This window comes from Pogonomyrmex barbatus, unplaced genomic scaffold (genome assembly GCF_055798465.1).
Source record: "Pogonomyrmex barbatus isolate J1 unplaced genomic scaffold, ASM5579846v1 scaffold2, whole genome shotgun sequence".
NCBI lineage: Eukaryota > Metazoa > Arthropoda > Insecta > Hymenoptera > Formicidae > Pogonomyrmex > Pogonomyrmex barbatus.
The window spans coordinates 8494849-8509456 of record NW_028297116.1 but is presented as its reverse complement, the minus strand read 5'-3'; the positions used below and the strand labels follow the sequence as shown (position 1 = coordinate 8509456).

The 14608-nt window shown below is 36.1% G+C and overlaps 2 protein-coding genes across 3 annotated transcripts in view; one reads left to right on the top strand and one right to left on the bottom strand.

The window, feature by feature from the left end:
- Positions 1-132: 132 nt before the first annotated feature.
- On the bottom strand, positions 133-13587 carry Qbp-1 (Queen brain-selective protein-1). The gene is made up of 4 exons (XM_011639449.3): positions 13429-13587; positions 2113-2179; positions 1877-2018; positions 133-1522 (listed from the first exon to the last, which is right to left on the bottom strand). The coding sequence occupies exons 2-4, from the start codon at positions 2163-2165 to the stop codon at positions 1316-1318; spliced, it is 402 nt and encodes a 133-aa protein (XP_011637751.2). The 5' UTR covers positions 2166-2179; positions 13429-13587; the 3' UTR covers positions 133-1315.
- The window catches only part of LOC105427620 (uncharacterized), a 14549-nt gene continuing 5284 nt past the window's right edge, over positions 5344-14608 (top strand). The window contains exons 1-2 of one of the 2 annotated variants that reach the window (XM_089075805.1): positions 5344-5477; positions 11664-11923. In XM_089075805.1, coding sequence (XP_088931931.1) covers positions 11674-11923 — 250 coding nt within the window. In that variant the 5' untranslated portion in view covers positions 5344-5477; positions 11664-11673. Of the gene's footprint in view, positions 5478-7228; positions 7614-11663; positions 11924-14608 lie in introns of those variants that run through there. The other variant, XM_011639448.3, reaches the window with a different exon arrangement.

Below are 14608 nucleotides of genomic sequence, written 5' to 3'. Positions count from 1 at the left end.
CGTTTCATTTATCATCATGAAGAGACCATTTCATCTCGTTGTGAATGAAGAAACTGGTTTCGTTTAAGAACGCGGATAAACAGATTAATTTGGGATGAGAGAAGATACGTTGGTGTGCCAATAATGCTCATATGAATGCAATCAGTTTTATTCTATTGTCCGTTACATAGGGCGACATTCGCCGAAGCATTCGCGCGGCTGGTCACCGCGGGAATACCGAGAGCTATACATGAAGTAATCACCGTTTTCTCGAGGACGCATTTATGGATGAGTAATCGACGCGGTGAAGTACCGATGAATGAAAAAGTTACGAAACGAAACTAGAAACGAAAATAGTTTCCGCGTCTATTAATAAATATTAGTTCATTAACAAGGCGTAATGACACACTGATTAGAATATAATTATAATTACAATTATAATTATAATTCAATATATCGAAGCGAGCGCGCTTTATCCGGAGGATGTGACATTTTTTTAAACATCGATGATGATATCGGATATTGAAAATAAATATTAAGATAAATGCATAGTGTCGAATACATCTTTTGTAAATACATACGATCGGAATGTAAAGAAAAGAAATCATATCGACAATGTTGATAATTTCAGCAGGAAAAGAGGCAGGAATAGAGGGAGGGAGTAAGAGGAGGAGGAGTCCTTTTATATCTTCCTCGTTCATTTCGTCCTCGATGTTTTCTTCCGATCTATCCGATTTGCATCGCGACGCTTTTCGGTGGAAGCATCGAAGACTCCCGTCGATCGTCTCTGCGCGCGATACTTTGCAAGAGACGCGATTCACAGCCAAGAAACCAGGCGATGACGATGAATCATCAAATATCTCACGAGATCAATCTAGTCAGCGACGCACACTCGCTCGCTCGCTCGCTCGCTCGCTCGTTCACGCGTGTTCGCAAGTACGCGCTTCGGCGAGTCGCGCGTGTACAAAGATGGGAATTAAACGTAGTAATTAAAAAAAAATCACAGAAATGCCATTATACAGGGGCACGCGGAGTCGTCTCGCGAAAGGGAAGGGTGTGGATAGAGACGAGCTCCGACGAGAGTTGTCTATCACAATTGTAGATACCTAATGAGATTAATATCGTGAAATGCAATAAATAATTCGGAAAATCACTAATACATATCCGCATTTCTTTCTCTTTCACCCTCTCTTTCTCTCTTTCTCTTTTTTTTCGTTTTCTCTCTCTTTCTCTTTCTCTTTCTCTTTCTCTCATTCTCACATTCATTCCTCACATTCATCATTTCACATCCATCCGTTATCCTTTTCGTCCATCCGGGGGTTGAGTTGAGTTCCGTTTAGTTGACGATTCTGTTGATGGGAGCATATCTATCGAGGATATCGACGTGGCCCCGCGATTCTAGGCTCTGATGAGGCAGACAAGGATTCGCGAAACATGTGAGAGAGTCTAGACTACAGCCGGAACATCGGTTGCAACTGCAGATCAATCCGTCGCCGCAGACACCCCAGGTGTCACTTGGACCACCACAAATTTCTCCAGGACCCTACGGTAAATCGGAGCTGAGATAAGACCATGGTAGCACGCACGAAAATTCTTCACAAATTTTCAGGTGGAGAACAACGAAATGCGAAAAACTATTCACGTTGATATTATCATGTTAATGTATAACATGTTACATTAATTATATGCTATTTAAAGTTTATATTAAATTTATTTCTCGAAAATCAAATGTAACTTTCTGTATTATGTTCCAGATTAGCAGATTAGAATGGAAATTTTATTCAATTTTAAAGCAAAGCTTCGATTCTTAGAACGATATGGTGAACGGTATTTTAAGGATGTTTTTCTGCAGCAGGACAACGCAATATAATGTTTCTTAATTGTCATTATTACTCACTCGTCGACATTGCGGGGTACCACAGACAGTCGATATTATGAAACCGAAGTCGCATTTATCACATTCGTCGCCACAGCTTGTGCACAGCGGTCTCAACTCTTGCCGTTGTTGAATCGTAGAATGAGCATGGCACTTGCCGATCCTGAAACACCATTGAAACGTTAATTGCCGTATGCCGTAACATGTGTATGGCGCAAGCTCTTACGCATTATTGCTCCGCTGTTTTTAATGCTTACACGAAGATCGTAGCCAGCAAGACGATCGCGTGAGTGAATTGGAAAGTAAGCATGATGATCCGCCGATCTGAAACACAGATAATGTACTGAATTTTTCTCGTAAAATCATATGAGCTGATGTAAAATTAAATTGGCAGAATAATTATTTGAGAACGAACTGTTCATCTGGGTCGTTATTTTTTATGTTTATGTCAATTTGTTTATCCTTTTCTTTATCTTGATAATAAAAGCATTGCCTGAATTGAAAAAAATCTATAATATCTTAAAAAAAAAATGGGAATAAATACTGAGGAAAAAAATTAAATTTACATTTAAAATAAGAATTAAAAATATACATTAAAGTGCATTAATATTATGCACACAAGTTTTGTCATTTATGACAATTTATTAATAACTATCGCGAGGCATTGTCATTTATGATTAATTATTAATAAAAATGGTTTTGGATGCATTTATCAAAGAAGAAAGCGAAAGAAGAAAGTCTCGCACTTTGTTTTATACAATAAATAATTATTCTACGATACAACTACCGAAGACGGTCTTGTATTTTCATTGATTAGCTTAATTAACAATGCTGTCGCGGTTTATATTAAACATCAATACGAGTTTTATTTCACGCCCGTTATAATTCTATAAAATACAATTCTTTTATAAAGAAAGATTGATAATTGCAATAATAAATAATTTGTTTTGTAAAAAATCTGTTTCATCTCTCTCTCTTTCTTTTTGATTAATGATTAATAATTAATAATTTTCTCATAAATTCAAATTATCGTCGTATTACGGATTATCTTTGTATTTACCGAGTTCAATCACCCCGCTTCAGTAGCTCGACATTACGCGCAACAGTCTGGCACTTCGATGCGACGGAAATATCGAGTATCCATAAAATATGGTAACAGAGATATCACTGCTGCAAAATTGATTTCTCATCGCCACGGTATGCCACTCATTGCTGTTTGCAGCAACATCGTAGGGTGAAGGGTATTTCAGCCCTTCGAAGTGTAGAAATGTACAAATAATTCGTTGCAGGATATACAGTTATAATTCACTCGAGAAAATCGAAATATGTATATAATTTTATGTTTAGGCAAAAGATCGAAGAGTGTTCATCCTTCCATTATAAAAGATCGCGCGTACATTACGACATGCATCCAGGAATGAAGAGTTAACAATGCTTGGACTTCGAAGATTCGTCGTAACACACACACGAGATACTCGTGATGCACACTTGTCAGTGTCTGACACCTATATTCAGGCACTTCGAAATAATAGCATAGTATATACGAGCGTGGTATATACGATTAATTGTGACATAAGTTTTTATCATGAAATAAAATCTACCGATGACGCTCTGTATAACAATAACGTATCTCTATAGACTCGTGATTGTGCATTCTAGTTTAAAAACGTGATGACAATGATGGCGACAATAATAATGAAGAAGATGATGATGATAATGATGATGACGATGATGATGGTGATAATGATGATGATGATTATTATCGTAGTTCGATGCAGCGACCGCAGAAAAGCGTTCGTGCCGGCGACTCGTCTCGCGAATTAAACAAGCAAAACTGATGTCCCACATCGCCACAAGGGTCCCCACTCTGCATATAGCGAAACGGTTTAACCGCAGCCTCTGTGACTCCGCGGGGGCAAAGACTACCGGCGTGAAACGATTTATCGATGAATGCAATGAACGAAAGGGCAGCCGAACTGATGCAGTTCGAGCCCCTCCGTTTTAGGAACGGTTAAACTGTTGTTCTTCGCCATTCCCCATCTGTCTGCGATGCTTAATGCAAAGAGAGAAAATTGGAAAAGAACTAAAGAAGATCCAAGTCCATCCTGCATGAAAAATAAGAAAGATCCAAGTCCGAAAAAAATTAAAACCGATCGGAAAAGTCAGACTGCGAAAAAGTTCTGAAAATCTCACGACGTATTGAGAGTAGGAAGAGATAAAATAGTTTTTAACGATATTTTTTAGCGGCAGGCACATACAAATAATCCAGTGATACATAATGTGTTACATAATTTGTCTCTCGTTTTATTTCTCTTTTGTTTACTGATATGTTTATCGATCGGATTTCTTAGAACCGTAGCAATCGCAATCAGTGCAAGCTTTGATAATGCAAAATTTAGAATTCATATCGAGCAAATGAAATGCAAAATTGTGAGTTTCATTCATCGCGATTCGTTTGCCATGTGTGATACATAACTGAATGATTTAGCGAAATGTCGAGCGTCAAATGGAGATGGATTTTTAAGTTTCTCTGGGTTCGTTGGCCGAAAAGGCGCATAGTACCTCGAAATAAAAGTAACAGATCTCTTCCGTTCTCTCTCTCTCTCTTCTCTCTCTCTCTCTCTCTCTCTCTCTCTCTCTCTCTCTCTCTCTCTCTCTCTCTTTCTCTCTTTTTTCGATTGTGTTAATAAACATAAATATTTCACGCGGCCACATGATCCACTTTTCGCCGAACAAAGCTTCCCTTCTTCCCTCCCACGACAAACATCCGTTCGTAAACAAGGAAACTGTGTTGGCTGACTCAGCATTGATACTCCGCGAATCTCGCGGCCTCTTTTACTCCGATTCTTTTTTGTAAACGTGCGTGGGCGTGACAATAAAAGAATTTATTTTATCTTGTATTTTATCTTGTATTTGTCACACAATCTATTATTTTGCAATTATATAATTATATCGCAATCTTATCTATGTATGTTTGTGGGTCGTTATTTTCGGACTTGCCTTCGGAGGATAATAATCTCCCTAATGGTACATAAATATTATAAAGAGACTTTGGTCCCTCTAAAAGCGCAGTAAATATGATACAACAACACATGATTCGACCTTCTAATCCCGTAGTTATCGCGTCTTCTTTTCTCTCTGGGCTCACAGAGAATTGCACGATCGCTATGTGTGATCCTGAACACGCCATAATTATTTTCCGGCTGCACGATTATTTGTGTCAGCGCATCTAACCGTTCTAATATCGTATCACAACGCGGCGAGTGCGCAATCGGCGTGTTTTTGCAAAAAATTCATATTAAAATAATAAGATAATGGAAATGCAGATACGGCGTCTGACGGCATCTCTTGTGCAATATTTCGTCTCGCACAAATCTGTCGTGACTGCACGCTCGCGATGCGCTTCTTCTTTCTCTTCATGCGAGAAGAGAAGGGTATAAAATTTTCTCGGGGATACACAAAAGAGCGGTCGGCGATTATTTGCGGACGTGCTACATCCACTCTCATTGTGGATCATTGCGTCGAACCACGAGTCTTTCTAAACCCGCTGCGAGACAGTGTAAAATTAGCTTCCCAGACGGGCGACTGGCCGATGCTTCCCTCACGATGAGTGAAAACATACGTACGTACCCCCGAGAATCGAGTCAATGACACGTGGAACACGCATCTTTGTGTATCAAACCCGAATTGCCGAATGTTTAATCGCACATTTAAGCCGGTCTCGTACGCTATCATATTAATGGGAGAGGAAGCGAGTATCGTATAAATATATACGTAAAGAGAGGAATCTAAAGCTGCCAGAGCGCGCAAAAGGTGACGTTAATAAATGCGAGCCCGATCTTCGTGTTAAATAAATAAGAATTAAAACGCAGCGCGCAAATACAACCCACGATCTCTAAGAAATATAACTCGTTGTTTATTTTCGCGGCACTATTTGCACCGGAAGTAATCTCACGTGGTCACGCAAATCAATAGTCTCGTGGTCACTACGTAATTACCATAATACTAAGAACCAGTGGAATCACCGGCTAAAATCGTGCTTTCTGCAACAGTAGCGAATGACGCTTATTGCAAGACAATGTGAAATTTGGCGCGCGGAATTTACATCGAATCTTCACGGTGATTAACCCTTTGAATTTAATCCCTCGCGTGAAATAATTTCTATTTATACATTCAATAATGTCTTTACACTAATGTAAATTTTAATATCCTGTTTATTTTACATATAGGCGTGATGTGAAGCCTTCATAACGGATTAGGGAAAATATTTTATCGATAAATAAATAATTGGACTATATGAGCCAAGCCAGATAACGGAGGCTAACGATATATTTGAAATTATCAAACTATATATGCAATAACTTTAAACAATAACGTAACAAATAATAAACACACGTTTCGACCTTTAATGCAGTCTTCTTCAGTGGTTTAAAAAATGACGGGTTATTCACGCAACGAAATTAAAATGTTGAACGCTTTACAGTTGTCTAATTAATGCAAAAGTCATAGTCCTAATCGCTGCAGCAGAGTTCCGAGATGCATTCCATTTGAGCATTGTATATCTTGAACAGGTGTGACCAGTAATAAAATATTTCATGCTAGGCGAGGCGAGTAAACGTAAAGAATTGAAATTTTACATTGATGCGGCAGAAAAAGAAAGAGATAAATACCGCGTAATAGAACTGCAAAATTTAATATTTACGGCACTATTTATAGAACTATGAGAGATAGAGAATTCATATAACTTTATAATCCTTTGACGCAAAACCGTCAATCTTGGTCTTTACGAACGCATTTAGCTAAGTCGTAAAATAGTGATGACAGGCGATAAGAATATTCAAGCTAACGAATTATTCAAATAAAAATTATATCAAATCGCTAGTTTGACAGTTCGTGATCCGTTCTCGAGACGTTTCGCGACGTTTCATAGAGCCTGCGTTCTCCATTGAGCCGAATCGTGCAAGAACCTCGTGGAGAAAATCCGCGAGGAAGCTTTCGCGGTTCGGAAAACGCATCCGATAAGACGCGACATCGCGCCTCTGCTTACTAAGAATAGCCAAAGAAATTTGCGTTGCTCGACGCAGATGCCAAATTCTCCTTCCCCCCCAAACTATTCCCTCTTCTCTCCGCCGTTCTGATGTCTTTCCTTCTTTCGCCATCCGCACCTTCCCCAACCGTTTTGCCTCTTCTCTTTATCTATCACTGTGTCCTCCTTGCTATTTATTTTTATGCATCTTCCTCTACACTGTTGGAATTCTTATTCCTCCTCTCTTTGTTCTATCGGGTTTCTTGTTTTCTATAGCGATCATTATACCTCTTTTCTCTGCTACCACCCTTCTACTCCATTCCTCCTCCATTCTCTCTTTCTCTCTCTCTCTCTCTCTCTCTCTCTCTCTCTCTCTCTCTCTCATTTTCTGTCACGTATGCACGCACACATATCGTCTTGTTTCGTTGCTCCGCTGGTACAAAGACCAACAGGACGGTCAGTATCGTACCAGTTCGCATTCGTTTTGGACGTGTGCGGTCAAACACATACGACGAATTTGTTCCATAGTGAAATCTCGCAGAGACGCATCTCTCGAAAGTGAATCTCGCGAGTCTTGACAATATCGAAGAGCTAAAGAGTTTCAAGAAAGTGCGAGAGAAAAAGCAAAGCGAGAAAGAGAGAAAGAGGGAGGGAGGGAGAGAAAACTTCTTCAATTCTCGAAATTTACGCTTTTCTTGCAAAGGGTTGAATACTCTTCGTCATTATTTGAAGGTAACCAGAATATCATTGACATTTACCCGTCGCAATCGATTCTTTTTCTAGCAATCGAGTTATGTTTTATAGATGCAAATATCATCGACCAAGTATCGACGTCTATTGTAAAAAAATTTTATATATTATATTTTATATTAAATGTTACGTTCTAATATTGAATATAACTTCATCATTTAAAAATGACGTCTCCGAATGATGTTTGTACAATTACAATTATAATTACAATTATTGAAATCAGTATTGGAAAGATATCATGTTATATTAATAAATGCAAATTAATTTTTTTCTCATCATAATGCTTTGTAGTTAATTTTAATTTAAATTTGATACACAATGCGAGAATCAGAATAGATTAATTCGAGAAAGAAATGTAGGAAGTAGACACGTGTTTCCGAGGCGGACGTGTCGTAAAACTGATTGCATCGGAACCGTGATGATTGCATATTTAAAGATTCCCATCGCGCGTAGTTCGAGCTAAATGCGGCATCTGATTCTGCGTCTTATTTACTTCATGCACAGACCTCCTTCAATATAAACATGGAATAACAATTGGGTAGGCACGTTTGGCACTAAATATGCTTTGACAGTAAAATATATGATCCGTGCTCGCTTCTATTTAATGCATGAAATATGAAACGGACTGTCTTTAAAATTTTTCGTTTTTTCTATTATTTTTAAATATTTTTAAATATTTTTAAATATTTTCTGAAAACAAGAATCGCGGGATGAAATCAATTTCTAATTAAATCATAAAAAAGAATGCATGAAGGAATCAAAATTTATCGATATAAAATTCGATAACACATTTCATCTATTTTTGGTCATAAAATTCAAAACAGCACATTTTTACCCGTTCGTGGAAAATGTCGTATTAACAATCATGTATTAACAATTCAGGATCAATATTTTCGACGCACGACGTGTTTTAGTGCTCGAATTTTCATGAATTAGAAATTGAGTAAATATGTTTACTATTAATTGTTGACACAACCGAAACATTGTTGTTAAACAATGTTTCACAAACAATTACAAAATGTAATTTTCGAAATTTGTGCCAAACATGTCACGTTACTTTCGCAGTTTTCTTTGGCCAATGTATATCTCTCTCGAATCATCTGACATTGTGTGTCTGATGTGCGTCATCGCAGATGTTATGATATGTAAAATTGTACAAAGAAAAAGGGATCAAAGTTTTGATTTATAAATACGTCTTAGAAGCCGAGATTTTTTTATAAAAATTTACAATAATATCTAATAATTTTAATATGGTACTTAAAACGGGACTTATTCGCGAGAAAAGAAAAATAACCAGAATAAATAAACAGATTTTTGCACATTGAGGATAAATCAGTCGGCAGAAGATGAACTATTTAATTACTGTCTTGGCTGCTTGCGAACATCAGGAAACATACGGTTCACGATTCAAAGGATAATAAATAAATCGCGCATACCAGATTACGAATAAATATACTGAGGATAAAAAACAGAACGATTGGTGTAAACCGCGGATGCAAAATGGGAGCAGTATCTTTGTTTTCTCTGGAAGAAAAAAGAAGAAAGAAACTAGGCAGATGAAGATCTTTGTGAGAAGAGATCTCCCCGTGGTTGGAAATAGTTCGAAGTGCATTCGATATAGACAAGCGCTGTGAGAAGAAGATTTGAAGATCTATGTAGACGACTTGCCAAGAGCGACTACGCGAACGATTTCTGGCGGCTCATTAATCGAGCTTACTATAAACTCAATGTAGTTTTCGTTTATGCATTCCAATCTTCGTTAGTAGCTTAAGTAATTAGCAGGCTACAAGCTAACGATTGATGTAAGTTTAAGTTTTAAGTTTTACTAATCAATCATCGATGGTTTGATTTGTTAGTTTTTTTTTGAGAATTTATTTATATCATGAGATAATTGAATAAAAAAAGAGAAATTATTCAAAAATATTCATTAATTTCCAATAATAATAATAAAATTATCGTGATAATATATTAGTTTAATATTAATTATATAAATAATAAGACAAAATTTCGAAGAACGCATTGAGCAATTTAAGCAGACTGTGTCATTGAAAATTGTGCTTGTTTGATATATTTTTATAGTATACATAGAATAAGAAGATACAAAAAATTAATAATAAGTGTGGTAAAAAGAGCCAAGTTGGACGTCCGTAAGTATATTATATTTTTTTACAAAACGGTTCGCGAACAAATAATGTAATAAAAATAAATGTTTCAATCTGGTTATCTTCAGTGTTACAAACAAAAAACAATGAATTAAAAACATGTCAAATACAACGATAAGAAAATAAGAAGATGTTACAAATTGTTAAATTGTCAAAAAGCTAAACTAATGAATAAGTAATAACACTTATTAATGCACTTATATAAATGTACGCTTAGTTTTAGACTAGTATTGAAAATTGGGAAATTTCTGATATATATAGCTGTTTCGATATATATTAAATTGACAGGAAAAATATTGAATGTTATGTTGTTGGAAATTCTGTCTTATTGTCTATGAAGTCAGATAAATGTTTTTTATGTAGAAAAATTGAATTTGAATATATAAGTAATATATAATATATAGTAATAAATTTTTACATATTACTTATATTCAAATTCAATTTTTCTGCATAAAAACATTTATCTGATTTTGTTGGCAAAATTCTTTGTTTTAACAGACTCTGTTCCATTTTATATATAAGTGCGTTAATTAATTTTTATTTCTTATTTATTGATTTTCTTTAACAATTTAACAATATGTAACATCTTATTTTCTTACTATTGTTTAGACATGTTTTTAATTTACGATTTTTTGTTTATAACACTGAAGACCTGAAACAGGTTGACATGTTTATTAATATATTAATGTTTTTAATATATTATTTATTTCCAAAATATTTAAAAAAAAATATTTATTTAGCATAAACATACAGTTTGGGTTATATGCTTTTTTATATTGTATTCGTAAAATATTGTTACCATATTGTTACCATATTGTTACCATATTGTTTTTAACATTCTTTAGCCTTACTTACATTTTTGATATTTTAATAATAACAATTAATTGCTCTGTAAAAATAAATCAAGAAGTATAAAGGATTATTCGAGCCGAAGATAGATGACAATGCTAAATCTATTTTAATTTTAAATCTATTTTCACAAAAATTCGTTATCGCAATATAAGCGTTTTAATCTTCAATATAGTCACTTTCAGTGCGAAAACATTAATAAAGACAAGTTAAATAAAAATAAATTAAATAAAATGTTATTCCTAATATCAAATTCGGTTAATAAAAATTCGAGGCGCCATACAGTTGCTCAAGAATAAATTTATAGATGAGAAAGGAGTTATAATACTTTATCTTAAATCGAGTTGAGTTATTAAAATTGTCTCTAACAGTTGGATCAGACGTGACATACGTAACATGTTTGATAAACGAAAAACAAAAATAGGAATAACAAAATTAACAAGTCACCGTAACAGATAAAATTAACATACAATAATAAATAATAAAAAATTATAAAGAATTTAATATAATAATTCAGACGGTCATATCTGATAGAATTGGAGACCAACACGGGAAGTAAAATATTTTAGAAGCTGTTATCGAAAATGACACGAATGTGAATGAGGATAAAAAGAAAGATTGAAAAAGCAAAGCTAGAAGAGGGAGAGGAAAAAATTTGAGTTTCTTACCCAATTAGATTTCCTTATCTTACTTGTTCCTTCTTATCCAATACAATTGAGTAAGAACAAATAAGATAAGAAATTAAGGATTGATAGACAGGCAGAATTTCTAAGAACAAATCCGTACCGCTTGCTAAGACCGTGATCCTATTTTTTGTATAACAGATTTCAGAAACCAATCTTTTAATAAAGGAACGTTTATTATCTCTAAAATTTCCACAAAATTTCCCGATCAAAAGCATGATTTTCAAAAAGTCGATGTGTAGACATATATAGGAAGACATAAATATTCTACACAAGTTTTCTACTTTAAAATGTGATATCGATGAAGAAATCCTATATTTTCCATTATTTAATTTCAGGACTATCAAGATGGGTATGATAGCGCGCGTGAGGCGTCGCGTCCGTGCGAATTCGTTGACGATCGACAAGGAGAAGACGGCACAAAGCGTCTGCCTTCTAAGCGCGGTTCTTCTTCTGCCCTATTGCCCGCGCGGTCCACTGCCACTTTTGCCATCTCCCGCACCGGTCTTATATTCAGCCCTCGTCCTACCTGTTGTTCTAAGTGCGAATTATAGGTACCCGGTCCCAACTCTCAAGACTCTCGCCGAGGCGGTTAAAGGTACGAACTCTGACGAACACTACCATTTAAATGCCAATTTCCTTTTATTTTATCTCTAAGCTAAATTGGAGAACTAGGTTTAGGTTTTCAAATTTCTTTAAGCTTAATCTTTTTTTTTGTCGCGTTGAATGCGTATTTAGCTGCCTTAATTACAGCAAATGTTATTTCGCTTTTAACTGCGTTGTGATAGTTAATAAAAAAGTCAAGATGCAGCAATTATTTTAGCTGTAAAATCGTTGTGATAGTTATTAAAAAAATCAAAACTAACGCAGCTATTTTAGCTACATTAATTGATATAAAGTCTGAGATTCAAAAATTTTTTCTAATTCTCTTTTTTATATTTTTACAAAAAAGATTAAATTTTAAAATTAAAATTTAACTTTTATGAAATATATATGAATTTACATATAAAAAACATCTCTGTTTAAATAAGTAGAGAATAGAGAAAGTAACTTTCGGCGATCTTGATCTTAGAAATCTAATAATTTTTTTTATTAAATTTTTATATATATATATATATATATATATATATATATATATATTCGAAATTAATTTCTTATTTCGCGAACTGTATGCCATTATTTTTAATGAATTTACAGTGCAGCAACTCAAAACCAGTTTTTAATAAACCAATAAATTTGAAATCTAATTTTGTCCTTTGCTCTATTAGAAATTCTTATTACGAAAAATATCACCACCGCTAGGACTCGAGAACCTGAATCATCCGCTTACCAGGCAGGTACCTTATCTTTTCGACCACTGAGGCATGTTATCTGGTTATTGTTTTAAGTAAATATTATCACATGTGGTCTTATTTGAAACTTAGCAGATTATATTGTATTCTTTATTTTTTATGTCAGGTGAAAAAAAGCGTGTAGTTTTAAATCTTATTTGATTATTGCGATAAATATTATCACATACCTCAGTAGTCGGAAGGATAAGATATTTGCTCAGTATGGCGATGATCTCTTTATAGTAAAAAATAGTAAAAAAATAGTTGCAGTCAGATTACTATCATTCTTAAAGCCTAAAAATGTTATTTTACTTTTGCTGCTACAATTTTTTCAAAACATCAATAATAATATTATGACAGTGATGCTAGACAAAAATGCTATGGTTTAAGCTGCAACAACGTTATCGTAGATGTTTTACAGCTTCATGTATTATTTGGGCACACACATCTTTACCATACCTGGCTTATAGATCGTTCCTTTATATTTTTCTTAATATTGCAAGTCCTTCTCTCTTTCTCAAAATATTTGCATTATGTACTATGAATTATGTCTAATAATAATAATAATAATAATAAATAAATAAATAATAAATTCACATTTAATAATAAATTCACAGTATTAGATATATAATTAAAATATAAAGATGCAGCTTCAAAGCTGCGACCGAACAGTGCAGAAATAACAGTTGCGCGATCTTGGCGAGGAATTATCGTAGGTCACGGTGACCTACCGCGTCTTCAGATCGTCTTCAGATCGTCTTCAGATACTCACCTGAACTCTGGAATCCTCTCGCTGCTTCGCGGTTTGTCTCCTCTCTAATCGGCGACGATCCCTTTCGTGCGGACACCAACTCGCCCAATGCTCGACTGAAGGCGGTGCGCGGTTAGTTTTATAGGTAGCAGAGGCTCTCCGCGTCCTGATGTCCCCGACCGGGGGATGGAATCCTTCGGTTGCCATGTGAAATCCTACGGGTCCCACGTACTTCATCGCTATGTCGCGTCGCCTCCTTAGCATCTGTCCTTGTCTCGTCCTGCTGCCATGTCGTCGGTGACTCGTCCTGACTGACATCCATTAATATGCAAATCCTCTCTCGCCGACTCTCTCTCTGAGACTCGTTAGTAAAAATGAAGTCGATCATTCATCGACGAAGCCACGTCGATTACGTTATACTCAATTAACGGTGGCCGAAGAAGACCTTCTCTCTCTCTCTCTCTCTCTCTCTCTCTCTCTCTCTCTCTCTCTCTCTCTCCTTCTCTCTCTCTCTCTCTCTCTCTCTCTCTCGCTCCTCTCTCTCTCTCTTCTCTCTCTCTCTCTCTCCTCTCTCTCTCTCTCTCTCTCTCTCTCTCTCTCTCTCCTCTCTCTCTCTCTCTCTCTCTCTCTCTCTCTCTCTCTCTCTCTCTCTCTCTCTCTCTCTCTCTCTCTCTCTCTCTCTCTCTCTCTCTCTCTCTCTCTCTCTCTCTCTCTCTCTCTCTTCTCTCTCTCTCTCTCTCTCTCTCTCTCTCCTCTCTCTCTCTCTCTCTCTCTCTCTCTCTCTCTCTCTCTCTCTCTCTCTCTCTCTCTCTCTCTCTCTCTCTCTCTCTCTCTCTCTCTCTCTCCCCCTCTCCCTCCCCCCTCTCTCTCTCTCTCTCTCTCTCTCTCTTTCCGCCTCTCTCTTGCACGCGCTCAGCATCAGCATCAGCATCAGCTGGTAATAAGTTATGATTATTAACGTAAAGCACGCCCTGTCAGGTTATTCAGCAACTTGTCATCCTCCCTGGTAAAACCCCCAACGGGGGGGTTGGTCGCTGCCGTTCGTTGGTCGGATCCACCTTCGGAAAATCACTCACGATGACGCGCTCGTATCGTATCTTTGCTCTCTTTCTTTCTCCTCGCAAGCGAAAAATAAAGATGAAAAGAGGCGAGAGAGAGGGAGGAGGAAGATGGAGGAATCTATCTTCGTTGGCGAACGCAT